The sequence below is a fragment of the Furipterus horrens genome, unplaced genomic scaffold (genome assembly GCF_987537825.1).
Source record: "Furipterus horrens unplaced genomic scaffold, mFurHor1.1.pri manual_scaffold_6, whole genome shotgun sequence".
NCBI classification, from domain to species: domain Eukaryota; kingdom Metazoa; phylum Chordata; class Mammalia; order Chiroptera; family Furipteridae; genus Furipterus; species Furipterus horrens.
In genome coordinates, this window is record NW_028327176.1 from 53970644 (window position 1) to 53990543 (window position 19900).

At 35.2% G+C, this 19900-nt stretch overlaps 1 protein-coding gene and 1 long non-coding RNA gene across 2 annotated transcripts in view; one reads left to right on the forward strand and one right to left on the reverse strand.

The window, feature by feature from the left end:
• LOC150006216 (testis-specific gene 10 protein-like) overlaps positions 1-19900 on the forward strand; it is a 106547-nt gene that overhangs the window by 35632 nt on the left and 51015 nt on the right. The window contains exons 6-10 of the mRNA XM_090281514.1: positions 2563-2678; positions 4991-5145; positions 9047-9102; positions 10191-10359; positions 16812-16922. Coding sequence (XP_090137640.1) covers positions 2563-2678; positions 4991-5145; positions 9047-9102; positions 10191-10359; positions 16812-16922 — 607 coding nt within the window. The remainder of the gene's footprint in view (positions 1-2562; positions 2679-4990; positions 5146-9046; positions 9103-10190; positions 10360-16811; positions 16923-19900) is intronic.
• LOC150006217 (uncharacterized) lies at positions 10577-17417 on the reverse strand. Its single transcript, XR_016511933.1, has 3 exons — positions 17235-17417; positions 13214-13324; positions 10577-11128 (listed from the first exon to the last, which is right to left on the reverse strand). It is a non-coding gene; the product is annotated as an uncharacterized LOC150006217 (long non-coding RNA).

A 19900-nucleotide genomic window follows, 5' to 3' on the forward strand; every position in this document is an offset into this window, starting at 1 on the left:
GAATCAAATCAATTATTGGAACATAAGGAAGCAAAAAGCAAGCAATCAGAACAAGAAGAAAAAATAATCTAAAAAAATCATGGTAGTGTAAGCAGCCTCTGGGACAACTTCAAGCATTCCAACATTCTAATCATAGTGTTGCTAGAAGGAGAAGAGGAAGAGCAAGAAGTTGAAAACTTATTTGAAAAAACAATGAAAGGAAAATTCCCTTATTTGTTGAAGGAAATAGAAATGCAAGTCCAAGAAGCACTATAAGTCCCAAACAAGATGGATGCAAAAGGCCCATTCCATAATTAAAACGCCGAAGTTTAAATTTAAAGAGTGAATCTTAACAGCAGGAAGAGAAAAGCAGTTAGTTTTATATAGGGGCGTTCCCATAAGACTGTCAGTTGATTTCTCAAAAGATACTTTGCAGGCTAGAAGGGACTGGCAAGAAATATTCAAAGCCATGAAAAACAGAGACCTATAGTTAAGATTGCTCTACCTAGCAAAGATATTATATAGAATCAAAGGGCTGATAAATCTTCTGAGACAAGAAAAAAACTGAAGAAATTTATCATCACCAAACCATTAGTATATGAAAGTTAAAGGGACTTACATTTGAAAACGAAAATCAAAACTATGAAAAATAAAATGGCAATGAGTACATATCTATCAACAATTGAATCTAAAAATCAAACCAAGCAAACAAGAAAAACAGAGATGGAATAATGGATATGAAGAGCATTTTGATGGTTGCTAGATGGGAGGGGGGAGTGTGGGGCAAGTGGGTGAAGAGGTGAGGGGATTAATAACTACAAAGAGGTAGTTACAGAATAGCCATGGGGATGTAAAGTACTGTATAGGAAATGGAGTAGCCAAAGAACTAATGCATGACCCATGGACATGAAAATAATGTGGGGATTGCCTGAGGGAGAGGATGGTGCTGGGTGGAGGGGAACAAAGAGGGAAAAATTGGCATGACTGTAACAACATGATCAATAAAGTGTAATTAAAAATAAAAATAAAATAACCCTGGCTGGTATGGCTCAGTGGATTGAGCACCGACCTGCAAACCGAAGAGTCGCTGGTTTGATTCCCAGTCAGGGCACATGCCTGGGTTGCAGGCCAGGTCTCCAGTTAGGGGTGTAGGAGAGGCAACCACACATTGGTTCTTCTCTCCCTTTCTCCCTCCCTTTCCCTCTCTCTAAAAATAAATAAATAAAAATCTTTAAAAGTAAAAAAAGAAAGAAAAATTTAAAAATAGCAAAATAAAACCTCTATAACATAACATAGAAAAAGCCTAAATCACGTGGGGTATGGTCATGACAATGTTACAACTTATATGTATAGTTTTATGCTATTTATCACATGTACAGGTTCACATAACCACTGCTACATTCAAGATACAAACTATTTCATCAACACAAAGATATCTCTTGATTGTTTCTAGTTTTTGGCTATTACAAATAAGGTGTACCTTATGCATTTAATGTAATTATTGGTATGGTAGAGTTGTATGTTATTTTTTTTTTCTTTCTCCCCTTTTTTTTCCTGTCTTTGTTTTCTGATATTTGCCTTTCTGGGGTTACTTGAACATTTCTTTTAGAATTCCATTTTGATTTGTCTGGTCGTTACTATTACCTTGAGCCTAGCAATGGGTAGTGGATAAACTGATTTTGTCCAGTCTGACCTTTTCACTTACGTTATAGTCCTCAATGCTTTATGTGGGGTTCTTAGTCCTAATACTTGCATTGCAGACATCTCTATGGCCTCATCTTTTGTTTCCGAGTTAAGACACAAGACCCTGGACTACTGAGACAAGCAAACTTCAGTCATATCTAACATAACCTCAGTTCATGGTACATCCCTTACAAATTATTACAAGTTTTGTTATACATTTAAAAGGATGCTTCTTTATATTTTAGGATGCTTCTTTTTATTAGAGGACTTCCAGATAATCTAGTTTCCATAATGCTAGAAATTATATTCTGTTTACTTGTTTATTGACTGTGAACTCTATGATGGCAGGGCCATCTACTATAGGTTCCTTAACACCTGGTACCTGGTACATACTGGACATTTAATAAATGTAGAATGAATGAAATGCTGTTTATTACAGAATTATTATAGTAGTGAAAAACTGAAATGAACCTAAATTTCTAATAATAAGTGACTAATGAAGTAAATAACTCTTACTCATATATTTTTCAGTTAGAAAATGATGATTTAGAGGGCTGTATTATAGACTGAAAATTATTAAAGATTACGGGTAGGTGAAAAAAATCAGGATTTAATTTTGAATTTATAGTACGGTAACTTTAAAATATGCATAACACTGAATATGAAAAATACAAAAAAAAATAGTGAACACCAAAATAATAATAATAGCTTATGTTGGAGTAGTGGATTGAGGATCCCTTTTCCCCCTTTCTTCTCTAAACTTCCTATAATGTGATTCTATGAAAATACTAAAAAGAAAAAGTGTTTATTAGTGTTCTTAAAGGTTTTTAGATTTGAATACACTAAGGTCGATGAAACATAAAAATTTCAGAATCGGTTTTATTATTAAAATGTTTACAGAGTGTTATATGAACATACAGGAAAAAATCTTTCTGATACCCAGCGACACCTTGCTAAGAAAAAATATGAGCTACAGCTTACTCAAGAGAAAATTGTATGCTTGGATGAAAAAATTGGTGAGTTATTTTTTTCCTGATGTTACTTTTTTTAAAGTCTGGTAGAAAAATATTTTGTTTTCTTCAATTATAATATAGATAAACTTGGAGGTAGGTTCTTAGATTAAAAGTTTATGAGTCAATCATGGAAAAATATGTTTTTCATTGATAGTAAACTTTTTAACTTAGATTTAGGACCATAAATACTGAGACATGGCTTAATATTTTTCAGTGAAAATATATCAAAACAAAGCAGCAAAACTTTATAATTTATGTTCACCGCTTTTAAATTTATAAGTTTTTGTATGATATTGTGGCTTTTTCATGGCTATTATAATGAAACTTGGTACACATATATTACTTTTGGTGGAAAGTGTACATGTATTTGACTATATCTATGAGATTACTTGGGTTTATAGAGAAAATTATTTTTACAAAGTCTCCTGTTTATATTCCTTACCAGTGACCTCTATGAAAGTATCGCCATAATTTAATCTTTTTATAACTGTAAAGTAAAATTTTGGTTAGGACTCTAAAAGAGCCCATTTTAAAACAGAAGAAATATTTTTAACATTCACTATTATGTAGTTCAAAACTGTCTGTCATAAATAATTAGGTGGGTAGACATGCTTTTCATTGAGATAGAAAATATTAAAATATATATATATATATAAAAGGGGAATATTGAAAAACTCATTTTTAGATATTTTAAGTCTTAAGTAAAAATGTAAAGTAAACCATTAAATAGATAAGTTTTTATCTCTGAAGAGAAACCTAAGCTAAAGATATACATTTGGAACACAGCATATAAATGATATTTTAAAACCATTAAGTCATGTAGAGAAAATATAAATAATGAGAAGAGGATCCAGGACTGAGTAAGAGGAAGCTGAAGAAGTAGGAAGAAAACCCATATACATTATTTTGGGAGGCAAGACAGCAAAATGTTTTAAAAAGGAGGGGAGTAGCATCAATTGTCAGAGACATTCGAGAAGCAAAAATAAGATGGAAAAATGTTGATTGGATTTGGCACATTGGAGATTTTGGTAACACTGACAAAGTTTGGATTGAGTGTTGGATGTGGAAGATGGAATAAGTTAAGGAATGACTGGGAAGTGAGGAAGTAGAGACAGGAGAGAATAGAAATCTCTTAAGAAGTTTGCCTACTAAGAGTAGCAGAAAAATGGATGGTAGGTAGCTTGAGGTTCAGGATTTCTTTTAAATCTAAGAACTATTGGAGCTGTTTCAGAGCTTTCATTTATTATTTATTTTATGCTAATGGGAATGAACTCAGATATCAGAACACCCAAAACATGTGGTTTGCCTGAAAGCTAGTATTTCCCAGAAAAGGGAATTGATGTGTTCTCAAGTACTATAGAGATTATCCTCTTGGCATATGACATTGCTTCTCTTAGTGCTGCACTGGATGGCTGTTGGCAGGGATTACCTAGAGATCTACCAGTGGTTCTCAAACTTCAGGGTGCGTCAGTCACCTGGAGAGCTAATAAACATCAATGCAGCCAGGCTCCTTGGGATAGGATATAGCCAAGGCTTTTGTATCTTTACCAGTTTTCTCAAGAGGTTGTCAAGCTTTGTGGTGTATTAGAATCACGTGGGAGGGGTGCTTGTTAAAACATAATTGCTTTATCCACTCAGAATTTCTAATTCAGTAGGGCTGGGGTTCCCAAATGATGTTGATGGTGCTGGTTGAGAAACCACACTTTGAAAACTACTATTATATGTATACGTATCATTTAGGCCTTTAGCATTGACATTGGCTTGCCAGTGTTTTTACAAATCAAATCAGATGTCCTGGGATAATTTTTTTCTAGGAATTTTTAGAAAAAATTCAGAAAGTTAAAAATAAATTTTGAATATTAGGAGATATTTCACTCTGAAGATGACTTAATTGAATATTTTGTTAAGACCTATTAGTCACCAACTTATATATAACAGTAATTCTAGTCTAGAGCAAGGGAAAGTTAGGGGGGGAGAATGGTTGTTTTAGTATTCCCTCCAAGTTCATCCGCCTACATTCTCCTCCCCGCAGCAAATGTAAACCTACTTTGAGAACTTGTAATGTAGAGCTTTCCTTTGCTATTCTTATTCAAATGTGTTAATTGTGCTTTTACATTTATGAGTTATTTAGAATTTCATGATTCACCCTAATTTTCAGTCACTAACAACAAAAGCCATATTTTTATTTGGGATACAGTACTCACTTTTAGTCACTGAATATAATATAGGACAACTTAGTTTGAAAAGTATTTCAATCTGCTTGAACTGGAAAAAAATTATCTTGATTTAAAATGCCTTTATGATTACATACTTAGATAATTTTACAAGGCAAAGTATTGCCCATCGAGAAGAAATCGGCATTCTTGGTACAACCCTCAGTGATATGGCTAAAGCAAAGGAATGCCTGCAAGCATGCTTGGATAAAAAATCTGAGAATATTGCATCCCTTGGAGAGAGTTTGGCAATGAAAGTATGTTCTAAGAACTGTTGTTTAAAAAAATGTTTGCACTTGCATTGAATAAAATAATAGGATTCTCTCAGATTTATTCTAGAGAGCTGAAACTTTAAAATATGATTTTGAAATATCTCAGGATAGTCTTAAGAAGTATGTGTTCTTTCATCAATTTATGATTAACATAAACTAACAATAACTAATTCAAATATCAAAATGTGGAGCATGAAAAAAAAAAGTGAAGCATGATAAGATAACAGTGAGGCTGATTTCTTTTTGAAAGCCGCTCGAACTTACATTTTCGGGTAGCCATATTGGGAGGCAATATGTTTATTCTGTTAAAATCGTCTTTGTAATTGTATTCAGAGCTAAATGGACATTTTTATATCATCCTTAGTCATTGAGACTAGGTGATACGGAACTGGTAAATAAAGCTGGATGATATCTCCAGCCTTCAGTTTTTGTTGTTCAAACAACATAAAAGGTGTTGCCAAAAAAGGCAGGGAAATAGTGATACCCTTTTCTAGCTCATAAACTGATTCTGAAGGCCATTCCAACACTGTTTTCCACACATCTTAAACAAAGGCAGCATCTTTGGAATAAGGCCTTTCCTCTCTCTGAGAATGAATTTATTCATTTATTCATCCATTCATTCAACAAACATTTATTGACATGTACCAGGTATTATGTTAGAAACTGAGAAGAAGGCAGCATGCCTTCCTAAGCTTATAGTATAATTGGGGGAGAGATAAATAAGTATGCTATTATGATAGAATGTGCTAAGTGCCATATGATGTATGTACAATGTGTGGTTGGAGTTTGGCAGAAACACACTTGATTTAAGCTGGGGGTTGGATTAGGTGAGGAGGGAAATCTAGAAAGCTTTCCAGGAGATGATGGTGCCTGAATTTCCCTGAAATTGACTAAGAATTAGCCAGGAAAAGATTTAAAGAAAGGGTACAGTGAGAGAAGTGGTGATTCAGACTGGCAGAATACTTTTTACAGAAAGGGGAATCCAAACAGAGCAACTTAAATGAAAGCCCAGTGGCTTTCATAAGAGAATTTCATGGGATTTCTAGGTAGTTTAGTATGTCTGGAGAATACATTGCAAAGAGGTAAGTGTGGGGTGCAGATAGGGAGGAAAGGTGAAATGGGATAGATAAGCAACAAATTATTAAAATATAATTACTGTAGGGTTTAGATTATCATCATCAACATAGTGAATCAGATAAAATAATGTAAACAAAAAAATGACAATTAGATCTTCATTTTAAAAGAAATATTCTTGAACTTGCTAATCCATGTAAAAGATGGATTATAGGGAAATGAGAATAGTAACAAGGACACTAGTTAGGAGTAAAATGATAAGAACTGTTAGGATAGTGGCAGTACCTGTGACAGAAACAGATCTGTTAAGTAAGATTGACAAGATGTGTTTTCTCACTTAGGAACCATGTGAACAGTGTCTGTGCATGAAGTGGGAAAGAGGCTCAGAGAGGAAGACTATCGATATGCCTTTGGGACATGTAACTGAAATATTCATAGGCTCTTAGCTTTTTAGGTTTGGAGAGAAAATTTGAGTTAATAAATTTGGGAATCATGAGCCTAACTGAAGCCATCAAAGTACATGAGATAGTAAATTTTGGTTTACTTTTTTAAAAGGCTGACTTGTTACTTTGTAAGCTATACCTTAATACTTTTTTAAATTTTATGGTTTTTAGGGGTAGAGTCTTGTTTCTCATATTTAAAACACTTCTTCAATAGTTAGACATGATTTTCTTTAAAAAACTAACACTTAGAAACAAATTATTCAGATATTTCTGAATATCTTCCCTCTGCTATATATATATTTTACATTTCTTCCATTCTGCTAATAGTACCAACACTATCTTTTCCTTCACAAGGAATATTGAGTTGCAAGTTCATTTCAAATCAAGAACTTTATATAAGATCACGAACATAAACACATTCCTCTTTTGAAGGGAAAAAGATGTTTTAAATCAGGGTTAAACTTTCAGAAGAAGAAACGTTTTCTACAATGATATTTCAGAGCTGAATTTACAAATACCCTATGGTGAAAAGCAGTAGTTTTACAGCCTAATCTGGATAGTACAGAAATAATTTCTATGAAAAAGTTTATACTATAATAAATAAGGTGAAGTTTTTTAAAAAAAATCTTATTGGCAATCATAGTTAATAAAGATGTTCTACTACTTCATACTAGTTAAAGTGAGAAAACTCAATAACAAGTTCACAGATGTTTGAGGGATAAAAGCTAGAATTATTTGTGTAATATTTTAGTGTGTTTCTTTTTTCTAAGTAAATTTTTGACCATCTTGTCCAGAATGAACATGTAACACCTTGAATCTGTATGTCTGGTTGGACAAACATATTGGATTATACAAAAATATTAAATTGATAATAATGGAATGGAGTTCAGCAGTTTGAGAAAATGTGATATTAGGGCAATATTAAGAGAAAAATAGGACAAATAGGATATATTATTGGATCCTACCTAGTAATTTTGTTGCCCTTGATACTTTACAATGTTCTTGGATAATCTTACTTTCAAGATAAATTTCTGTGGATAAAAGAAAGTCTTTTTCAGGCCTATAAACCACATTTAAGCTTAACCAAGTAATGACTTTCAGAAACACTGAAAGTTCAGTTAGTTTTTCAGAATTCATTTAGAAATGTTTTAAATTATATTTCAACAGCATGTGTTAATATTCCATTTTAAGCAGTATTTTCTCTTTGAGTTTTTCCTCCATTGGCTATACTTTGCTAATGGATATGTTAACCATATCCCAGTATCCATTATTGCAAGGTTGTAATCTGCTGCATTCATTCTACCAGAAAGCAGAACGAGAAACTGGAGCTAAAACTACCCTGGAGAGGACCACATGAATAAAGGAAGATAATACCTACACATGTGTGCACACACATGCAACTAAACTGCCTTTCTAATGAGCAGAAACAGAACTGGTTCAGAAATATAGATTTAGTTTTTCATCTTGTTTACTTAGTTGCCAATGATTTCAAAATTCAAAGGCAAAGTGAAATCTAGTTATTTAGTGAAAGAACAGTTTTTCTACTTTTTTAAGGCTAATGTCAACCTAAGTGTCTGTGAATAGTATCTATAACTAGTTCACATCAATAAGAATTTTCAAAGGAGGAGGTGTGGGAATGGTATTGACGGCATGAAAATAATCACACCCATTTCAGCCTTGACTGACTCCATTAATCTACTCCCTCACCACACTCTTGAAAAAAAGATAATACCAATAGTTTATTTTATCTTATTTTATTTTAATTTAATTTAATTCTTTTGCTCTAGACCTAACTTTTACCTTCTTATTAACTCCCACCTAAACTTAATAATATACTTTTATAAATAACTTCATTTTAGCAGCTGTTTGAAGATGTTGCTGATGAATATAAATAATATAGTTCATCAAAGTTATTATTCTTAAGAACTCAATTTAGTTTTACATAATTCACTTTCATGGGTTTTATAATGTGAAGAGAGGAAGTGAATCAATTCTATTCCTCATAGAGGACATCCTAAATCAAAACATTGGTTGGCCTCTAAATATAGAGTGCTCATGAGGTTCTTGCATTGCCGGGTGACTGCACTAAATTTTAACAAAATATGTGATATATTGACCTCATATGAAGACACCTAAGTGTAGCCTTTACTTTAATGAGCATAATCTATTGTTTTTATCTAGTATGTATAAATATTCACATTGATATGTTAGGCTTTAGTTTTAGTATAGAAAAGATGAATAGAACATAAATATTTAAACCCAAATGGAAATTAAAAGGGGTGGGGTAAGTTTCTTTTTGTTCATTCAGTTTTAACAGATATAACAGTTTAAGATAATTTTTTCATTTCATACTCATATTAATTTTCAAGGAAAAGACCATTTCAGGCTTGAAGAGTGTCATTCGGGAAATGGAACAGGCATCAAGGTAAATCACTCGTTCAACAAGAATTTGAGTATTTATTAGGGGCAAAGTACTATGTTAGGTGTAAAGAAAGAAGCAAGGGAGTTACTGTTATATATAGGGTTATAACTTCCTAATATTGGAAGAAGGCCGAAGTCTGTGTAGGGAAATAAAAGAGGGTGTGGTATTTGCCAAAGAAAGGAAAGGAACAGGCATTCAAGGTAGAAAGGACAGCAAAGAATCACAGATAATGTTGAAGAGTCTCTGGAATGACAAGCAGGTGAGTATTGGAACCTGAAGTGTGAGAGGAGATGTGAAGGGAGGAAAGGCTAAACACAGGCTGGTGTTTGTCTAAATGAGTCTTGATTTTATCCCTTGGGAAATAAGAAATTATTGAATAATTTTGAAGAGATTTTTGCATTAGAAAGACTTCCCAGGCTGAAGAATGAGGATAGATTGGGGTTGGGGAGTTGGGGGACCAGGGTAAGGTGCTTGTGAGGAAGATGATCTAGGAAAATGCCAGTTTTTGGCTGGGGATGAATACTGGACATGTAAAGAGTATGGGAAAAGGTGATTCTCCTCTGACTTGGGAGAGCCATTGAGACCTTGTAAATATATCTCGTAACCAGTTAAATATAAGAGTATGGAGTATAAGGAAGAGGTTGGGTCTAGAGATAATGATTTCAGGGTTATATGGGGTTGGGAGCCATGGATATGTCGAGCAAAGACATAAAGTAGAAGAATCAGGGGACTAAAAGTAAAGCTCTCAGAACCATTAAGTTTAAGAGGGCAGAGGAAGAGGAACCTGCAAAGAAGACTAAGCCATGGCAGCTAGAGGTAGGATGAAAGCGTTTTTTATGTCATAATTTTTGAAATACTTAGCCAATCCTTAACTATTATGTGTATTTAGTAACCTTTTTGTCATAGGGAAATGTTGGCAATAGAGAAACTCCAATGCACTATCTTTGCAGTCTTTATTCCTATAAATCTAAATGTGTTTAAAACTTCTTCAAATGTTTTTATGCTAACTGTCCATCTTCTGTCCTGTGAGAATTTGTTATTCTGTTTTGACAAAATGTCTCTTCTTATGCACTGTTTGATTTGTGGAATAGACAGTCTACTGAAGCACTAATTATGTGTGAACAAGACATTTCCAGAATGCATCAGCAATTGAATGAAACAAATGATGAACTGGCTCAAGTTGCCAGGGAAAGAGATATCTTGGCTCATGAGAATAACAATCTCCAAGAACAGTTTTCTAAAGCTAAACAAGAAAACCAGGTATATTTGTTTTTAGTATCTATTTGTCGAAGAAAATGTATATTTCTTCTGAGGCTCAGGTCTCTTTTCATTTTGTAGAAAAAATCAGGCTTTCAAACCAGCCATTTTTTTTCTTACCTTTATTATGCAATATGCCATGTAATTTCTAAGTGAAATTCTCAGTCATAAAGTGATAAATATTAAGGAAAAGAGGGAGCAGGAGATATAATAGATTTGTATTAGATCTTAGGAGTACTCAACAAATGAAGATAAAAACCTTCCAAAACTTTTTAGAAAATGGTAGATTTATTTGATGGACTATTATTCTGTGTACGTATGAGTATATGAACTATGCCACATTTTTAGACAGCATTGTAAATTTTTTCAGGAAAATTTGTTTTATAATTACTTCCCTCTAAGCTAATGCATTTTATCCACAGTTCTCATTTTCAATATCATTAGTTTAATTTGACCATTAAAAAAATTCTATTTGGGAAGATTTCCAGTCAAGATGGAGGCACAGGTAGACATACTTCACCTCCTTGAACAGCCATAGAAAGAATTACAACCAGATCTCAATATTAATAACACCCAGAACTGCAAGAAAATTGAGCTGTATGGAAGTCCAACAACCAAGGATGTAAAGAAGACACATTCATGTAGATTGATAGGAGGGGCGGATTCTTGGAGATGGGCAGCATGGCAGAGTGGCATGGAAAGGCGGCGGCGGCGGCAGCAGCAGCAGCAGCAGCAGCAGCAGCAGCAGCAGCAGGAGCAGGAGCAGCAGCAGCTGTTGAATGAACAAGAAGCATAACGGGAGCAAGTGATCCCACTCCCAGACCAGACCAAACAGCCCAGGGTTCCAGCATTGGGAAGATAGACCCACATTACCTCTGGCTGTAAAAACTAGTGGGGGTTGGGGCGGCAGAAGAAACTGCCATATTTTCACTGCTTAAAGGGCGAGCATGGTCTTAGAACATACAAAAACCCACTCACTCCAGGATTCAGCACTGGGGCAGCCACTGGAAGGGCACCAGATGCATGCAGGAAAGTGGTGAAGTGACTGGAAACGGGAGGGCTGGGTGAACCACCAGAAGCCAGGTGGCAGCATTGTTCCCTCTCCAGGCCCACACCACACAGCCATAAATCAGTCAAGTGGCTTGCCCCATTCTAACAATTACCTAATGCTCCACCCCACACAATTTACAGGTGCCTTTTTTACATAGGCCACAATACTAAGACAAGGAGTAAAAGCAGCTTTACCTAAGGATACAAAGAAATATGGCCCAAATGAAAGAACAGAACAAAACCCCAGAAAAAGAACTAAACAAAATGGAGATAGCCAAACTATCATATGCAGAGTTCAAAACACTGGTGGTAAGGATGCTCAGAGAAATCCTTGAGTATGGCAGAAGAATAAAGAAATGAAGCTTACACTAAGTGAAATAAAGAATAATCCACAGAAAACCAACAGAGAAAGAAAGGAAGCTGGGATTCAAACCAATGACTTGGAACATAAGGAAAAGATAAACATTCAACCAGAACAAAAAGCAGAAATGAGAATTTAAAAAAACGAGGGTAGGCTTAGGGACCTCTGGGACATCTCCAAATGTGTCAACATCCGAATCATAAAGATGCCAGAAGGAAAAGAGAAAGAGCAAGAAATTGGAAACTTATTTGAAAAAACAATAAAAGAAACTTTCCTAATTTGGCAAAGGAAAGAGACATACAAGTCCTAGAAACACAGAGAGTCCCAAACAAGTTGGACCCAAAGAGGACCACACCAAGACACGTCATAATTAAAATGCCAAATGTGAAAGGTAAAGAGAGAATATTAAAAGCAGCAAAAATAGAGAGTTATCTACAAAATAGTTCCCATAAGAGTCTTAGGTGATTTCTCAGAAGAAACTTTGCAGGTAAGAAGGAACTGGCAAGAAGTATTCAAAGTGATGAAAAGCAAGGACCTACAATCAAGATTACTCTATCCAGCAAAGCTATCATCTAGAATGCAAGGGTAGATAAAGTGCTTCCCAGACAAGGTAAAGCTAAAGGAGTTCATCATCACCAAACCATTATTACAGGAAATGTTAAAGGGACTTATTTAAGAAAAAGAAGGTCAAAACCATGAACATTAAAAAGGCAACAAATTCACAGCTATCAACAACTGAATCTAAAAGATACAATCTAAACACACAACCAGAACAGGAACAGAATCATAGATATGGAGATCATTTGGAGGGTTATCAGCTGGGAGGGGGAAGGGGGAGAATGGGGAAATGGTGCAGAGATCAAGAAACATAATTGGTAGGAACAAAATAGACAGGGGGATGTTAAGAATAATATAGGAAATAGAGAAGCCAGAGAACTTATATGCATGACCCATGGACATGATCTACGGCAGGGAACTGCTGGAGGGAATGGGAGTACCGGTTGGAGGGGGCTAAGTGGGAAAAATTGGGACAATTGTAATAACATAATTAATAAAATATACTTAAAAATAAATATGACAGGAAGAAGACAGTGATAAAGAATGGTAGAGTATTATAAAAAGAATAAATAAAGATAAAATAAAATGAAAAAAAGTCTATTTGGAAGCTTTCTTCCCCACTGAAAATTTGTAAGTTCAAATGATATTCCCCACTTTGCTGTCACTCTCAATATGTTTAGTTTGCATCATAAAAGCCTGTATTTTTTAAATGTTAAGTATTCATTTATATAAAGACATAAAAATGCAGCATTTTGTTAATTATAAAAAACTGCCTGAGTTGTTAAATACTATGTTCAAAAGTTAATGCATAACGGGATCCTATAACTGAAAAGAACAGTACATAAAGTGAAAGAAATCTGTGTCCTGGATAGTAGCTCAGTTGCTTACAATGTCATTCCTGCACACCAAGGTTGCAGGTTCAATCTCTGGACAGGGTACATACAAGAAGCAACCAAATAATGCATAAATAGGAGGAACAACAAACCCATTTCTTGCTCCCTAAAAAAAAAAAAAAAAAAAGGAAAAGAAAATCAGTCACAAAAATTTTAATGAAAGAAATTAAATTAAAAATGGACTTTAGTTAATAATGTATAAATATTGGTTCGTTAATTGTGATAAGTATACTAATGTGAGATGTTACTAAAAGAGGAAACTGAACATAGGGCATATGGGAACTCTGTACTATCTTCACAACTTTTCTGTAAATCTAAAACTATTCTAAAATAAAGTTTATTTTTTAAAAGTTAACGAATAGCTATAAAAGGTGAATTTATGATTTTATGTCCTCTGTAGCTAGAGCAAATAAGCAAAAGATAAATATAATTTATATTCATGAAAACTAGATTAAAAACTCTCATTTTTGCCACCCAGAGTTAGCCACTTTTAACATATTTTTTACTGATTTTCAATGTATTTTTTAGAAGTTTATTCTTTTACATGAACTTTTTATGTAGCTGGGATAATACCACATACTCCTTTATATCTTGGTTTTTCTACATGAGAAGGCAGTAGAAGAATGGAGTGTTTAAAACACTCATGAGTTTGACCTCCCCTGCCTGGCTGTGTGATAATATTGCTTAACTTCTCTGAATCTCAGTTCATCATCCGTAAAAATGGAAAATAAACAAGAATATGCCTAGAGAGCACTTATCAGAGAGTCCAGCATAATCACTCGATATCTTGTAGGCTCTTGTTATATTACTGTAGCATTATAAGCACCTCCTTGCTTTGTTTAAATTTTGTAAACATTTTTAATAATCAGAAGAAATGATATAATAACAATTTCCATATGTTCAAGAGTAGTTTTTTTCTTTTGTTTGGGTCATAGGCCCAGGGGTAAAAGATGGATTTCTCTGTGGACTGCAGATTAAGAACTTGTATCATATAAGATTTGGAAAACAGAAACCTTAAAAAATTTTCACTCTCAATACCACAATTTTTAACAAGTTGGGATGAGGTATTTTAAGGTGTTTTATTGTGAATTTTTTTTCAGTATAAATGAACATTTTTCTCTATTATTAAAAATAATTCCAAGCATTTCTTTTTTTTAATATGTTTTATTGATTATACTGTTACAGTTGTCCCAATTTCTTTTCCCTCTGCTCCCCTCCACCCAGTGACCTCCCTCCCTCCAGTTGTCCCCCCCTTTAGTCCATGTCCATTGGTTATGCATATAGTTCTTCTCAACCTCTTCCTGTCTACTCCATTCCCTCCTACTATGCTTCTTAATTCCCGCACCATCTTCCTCCCTTTCCCCCTTCTCCCTCTCTGCTGACCTCTCCCCAAAATGTTTGTCATACCTATAATTCTTTTTCCCCTCTCGTTGCCTACTTAGTTTGCCTTTGTTTCAGTTCCCTAGCTTCTGTTGTTGGTTGTTGTGATACAGTTTTCATTTTAATGTTCATAGGTTTGATCCCCCTTCTTCTAAACCAGTTCCTTTAACATCTCATATAATAGTGGTTTGGATCTAATGAACTCCTCCAGCTTTACTTTGTCCTGGAAGCACTTTCTCTGCCCTTCTATTCTGAATGACAGTTTTGCTAGATAGAGTATTCGTGGCTGTAGGTTTTTGGTTTTCATTATTTTGAATATTTCTTGCCAGTCCCTTCTTGCCCGCAGGGTCTACTTTGAGAAATCAGCTGAGAGTCTAATTGGGACCCCTTTGTATATAATTCTTTTCTTCTCTCTTGCTGTTTTTAAGATTCTCTCTTTATCCTTAATTTTTGACAATTTGATTATAATGTGTCTTGGAGTGGTTCTCCCTGGGTCCAGTTTTTCTGGAATTCTCTGTGTTTCCTGGACCTATAAGTCTTATTTCCTTCCCCAAGTTCAGGAAGTTCTGCTTCATTATTTTTTCACGTAATTTTTCTATTTCTAGTTCTTCTTCTACGCCCTTTAGCAATCATATAATTTGAATGTTCATTTGCTTATAGCTGTCCCAGAGGTTTCTGAGCCTCTCCTTGTATTCCTTACTTTTTGTTTCCTCTTTCTGCACTGGTTGACTGTTTCTTCCCTATGTTCTGATTTGTTGATTTGATGTCTGGTTTTCATTTCCTCACCACTTGTCTCGTATATGTTTTCGTTCATTTCAGTATGACTAGCTTTCATTCCTTCCCCGTCTTGTTCCAAATCTCTTGTTAATTCTGTAAGCCACCTCATGACTATAGCTCTGAACTGAGCCTCAGAAAGATTTCCTATTTGCTCATCGGTTAGGTCCCTCATCTGCTGCCTGGTGAGCTGTGTCACTGGGATTTCAATCATGGTCTGCTTCATCCTGATAGTTTTCTGTTTACCTTTGCCTCCTGGGAGGGCTGTAGGGAGTGGAGCCCCATGCACTCTTCATTACCCTGCGACCGGAGACCTTTTTCACCGCTCTGTGGCGCTTTGTGTGGGCGCAGGGGTCCAAGATGGATTCCTGCTGTTACTCTCTTCTGAGAGACCAGGAGTCTCTTCCTCCATCCCCACACCCTCTGAGCCTCACAGTCAGAGGCAATGGGGGTCTGCCTTCCCCAGCTTTGGAATCGAGAGCTGATGGGTCTCGACTGCAGCCAGGATTGCTCCCCTGGTGTTTCTCGAAGTCCCGCCGCTATCCCTGCTGCTAGCACAGACAGCACCACCCAACTTTTCCACTCCAGTCACCCTTCCTACTCGTCCAGACGAGCACCGCTGGTTTATAGCTTCATACGCTGGGCTTCCATGTAGTTTCATTTTCTGGAATTTCTGGTTATCTTTGGTTTTGAGGTAGTTGTATTCCTGCGTAGTTGTGGAGGGAGACAAAGCGTGTCAGTCTAAGTCTCCACCTTGTCCAGAAGTCCAACATTTCTCATAGAGGCATTATGTAGATGCTTTATTTACTGCATCATTCACTTAATGTGAATAAATATTGTTACTATAACATAATGCCTTAACGAACATTCTTTTTCATTAAATTTTATTAGATTTAATTTAAAATTGAATAAAAGCTTATGGAGTTTTTTTTTTTTAATAGGTGGACATTTTCAAATATAGGGAATATGCATGGATCCATCTGACTCTCTTGTTTTTATTATTATTTAAAAATGTCTCTTGATACATTACCAGATAGCAGATCACAGATTTGGCTTTTGCAAATTTATGTTTACTCCAGTGATACATGGAAATGCCCATTCCTTGTCATAACAGAATAGCTTTAAATGTTTGCTAATTTGAAAGGCAAAATAGTATTTCCTTGTGTTAACTGACATTTATTTGATTACTCGTAATCTTTAAACTTTTTACAGTATTATCCACTTGTGTTTCCTTTATGTGAATTATCTGTTTGGGTTCTTTGCCTATTTACTATTTGGACTAATTTTCCCACTGTTTTTATATGAGCTCTGTGTATTAAGCATATTAACTTTTACTTATGTTATAATAAATATTTAAAAATTATTCTATGGTGATTTTGACATAGAGCAATTTTTTATTTTTATTTTTGTAATCAAATCTAGTTATTTTTTTCTCATAGGCACTGTCTAAACAATTGAATGATACTCACAATAAATTAAGTGATATAAAACAGAAGGTCTACGATACTAATTTGGAGGTTAACAAGCTGAAGAATATATTAAAGTCTGAAGTATGTATATATTTCTTCCTCTTTGCTCATGATACCTAAGAGTTTTCATTCAAATTATTGATCAGTTACACCGATGGAGAGAGCTGAATCAAGTTTTCCTTTAATACATAGCACAGTGTTGGCAATGATGTGTTAACTATATATTTAGAACATCACCAATGTCCAGAAAAGTGACTCAAGAATCTGCCTTTTTTAGTTTGCTACTCAGCCATTCTAGATACATACACTCCTCTTAACTGGATAAAGGACAAGGGGTCAGACTCAATTTGGGCTCATTCATATTTGAAAATGGTGGTGGTTTCAAGTACAAACCTTTGACAAAGGAGGCTCCATTTGATTGTGTAGCAGATCAGAATTGATCTCTCTGTTGTGAGGCTCTCAATTTTTTTAGGACCAGAAGAGAGATGGCTGTCCTCTGCACTTCTCTGTTAGTAACCATTCGACCAGGTGCATGGGTGTGACATCAGATGACTAAAGTAAATTTAGGTACATGTGTGGCAATCTTAGAATAAACAGAGAGCTTGATCAAGGATGCTAGATATGTCCATTTAGTAAAATATTATCTAAAATAGTGTAGTTGGGTTGATTAAAAAGTATAGTTGGATTACCATAGGTATAGTGTTACCTACGTACCACTGAAGTCATTAAGAGGAACTCCCCACCTCCTTCCCAAAACTGTTTTCCTTATTTTACTTAAAATATTGCTTAATATCAGTCCACAAACATATCTTTAGCATTTATTTATGCTGTTCATCAGACTGTTCAGGATGGTGAGAAATAGAGATTCTAAGGACTCCTAAATTGCAATCCTTGCTTTCAGACAGTAAAGCAGCAGGCTTACATTGACAAAGCAGACATTTTCCTGCACTTCTTGATTTTAAGATGCCAGCAATGTAATATCATGAATGGACAGAAGCTCTGCAGTGAGATAGGTCTGACTCCTCCCTAATGACATGGACTTAGGTAGGCTATTCAACCTCTCTGAGTCACAGTGTCCCCTCTGTCACTGGGAAGAACACCCAAGTAAGTCAGATGGATCTAGCACAGTGAGCCATTTAAGTCTATTTTGGAATAGGGCAGAATGTAAGTAAATATCTGAGCAATATTTAACATAGTAAACTTTCAATTAATGTTTGTTCCCTTTTTCTCCCTAGCCTGTCACATTAACTGAGATTTCACCATTAAGGGTGGGCGCTTTTAGATTCTGTAGTCGTGTTTTCCGACATCACACATCAAGCTTCTCTTAGCTTTTAGCATCCTAGTATGAGTTCTTTCATGAGATTTCATGTCACAATATAGCTGCATGGATCCAGGCACCCCTCCCCCCTGGGAGAACAAACTACGGGTAGTCCAGTAAGAATTATCTAGTGCAACTTTCATTCACTCATTCATCCAGTGTACATTATGCTAGGTGCAGAGGTGCCAGAGATGAAAAACTGAAAGGAAACCGAATGGCACCCCAGGCAGTGGGGAGAACATAAGCAAAAGTGTTAGGGGGAAATAATAGGTCGTGTAGCTAGAGTGACATGTATAGGTGGATGATAATAGAAAGGTAAGAAGGACTTGTTTGAATATTATTATCCAGAAACTTTAGTTACAACATAAGCACAGAAGTTATTTGAAAACTATTTTAGAAAGATTTTTCTGGAGATGTTGGGAAGAATAAATCAGAAGGGTAAGAAAATCAGAAGAAGAGAGAGCAATTAGAAGCAGTATCCATAATTCAGTCAAGAAGGGCAAAGGATTCCAGTTGAGGCAGCTAGCTTTGTGGTGGTGGTATTATAATGAGCCCAGTAGACCTCCAGAGAGACCTGTGAGGTACAAGAGTTGGGGAAAGCACCAGAAAACTGTGAAGACATCTTGAAGAGAGAAATGGAGAATACCAAAGATCGGTTTCACTTTCGTTTTGTTGTTGCATATCTTGGGCTCCACACTGCTCTGGCTGCTTTGGACAGATACAAAAAAGGGTAAAATTATAGTTTCTTGGTTGCCAGAAGGAGGGGGCACTAGGTCATTGGAGGGCAGGAAAGACGTTTTATGGCAATTATTTTTCACCACTTAAACCCTGAACCTGTATTATCTAGTCACAAAATAAATTTAACCTTAAAAATGATTCTTACCTTAGTCAGAAAACTAAATTTAATATAAAAATAGTTCCTATCTTTGAGGAACCCCATGGTTTTGGGAGACTGTTCATCCACACCTAATTACATAAAGCTCTAAGGCAGTTTTAAGAAAATGACACCAACAATAAGTGCAACAGAAAGTTAAAGAGCATAAAGATTGATGTGGGTAGAATTTAGTTGATGTATATTGTACCATGTACCTCCCAAGTACATACTTTGTACACAACTGCTATTTTTAGTACAATAATGGAAAACATGTCAGATCCCTACTGGCACATTCAGAGTATCTGAATCTTGAAAGACAGAACAGTAGTTTGGCTTGTTAACTTGTTAACATGAGCTTTGTGAAGAGCTTTCTCGTTCATCAAGGTACCATCAGGCCACAAGGTGGCAATGTTAACTGAGTTTCAACAAGACTCATGATCGATTATGTTTGTAAGAATTTAAATCTGATTTGAAAGCCTTACAGGATAAAGTGTTTCTTGCAGTTTCATCATTTTATTAAGCCCAATGTTTTTGATAGGGAATGCACTGCTAATTAGCAGGGGGAAGGAGAAAGAGAGACCTAGTGCTTTTTAAATAATTACCAAAATTATGAATTATTTTTAGAATGACTTGGCCAAACCACACTACTGAGATACGTTTTTAAATATAGCCTTAAAAATGATTATCCAGTATAGTATATTACTTGTGGAGCTGATTGTTTTCCTCTCAAAATAAAATCCCACTTTAGTCAATCTGCATGATAGAACTTTCAAGGTTTAAAAAATGTGGTTCTACATTATATGTCCAATATATATATGGATGTATTTTTATGAATAGTGTTTATAGGCTTGATATTTTACTTCTGGG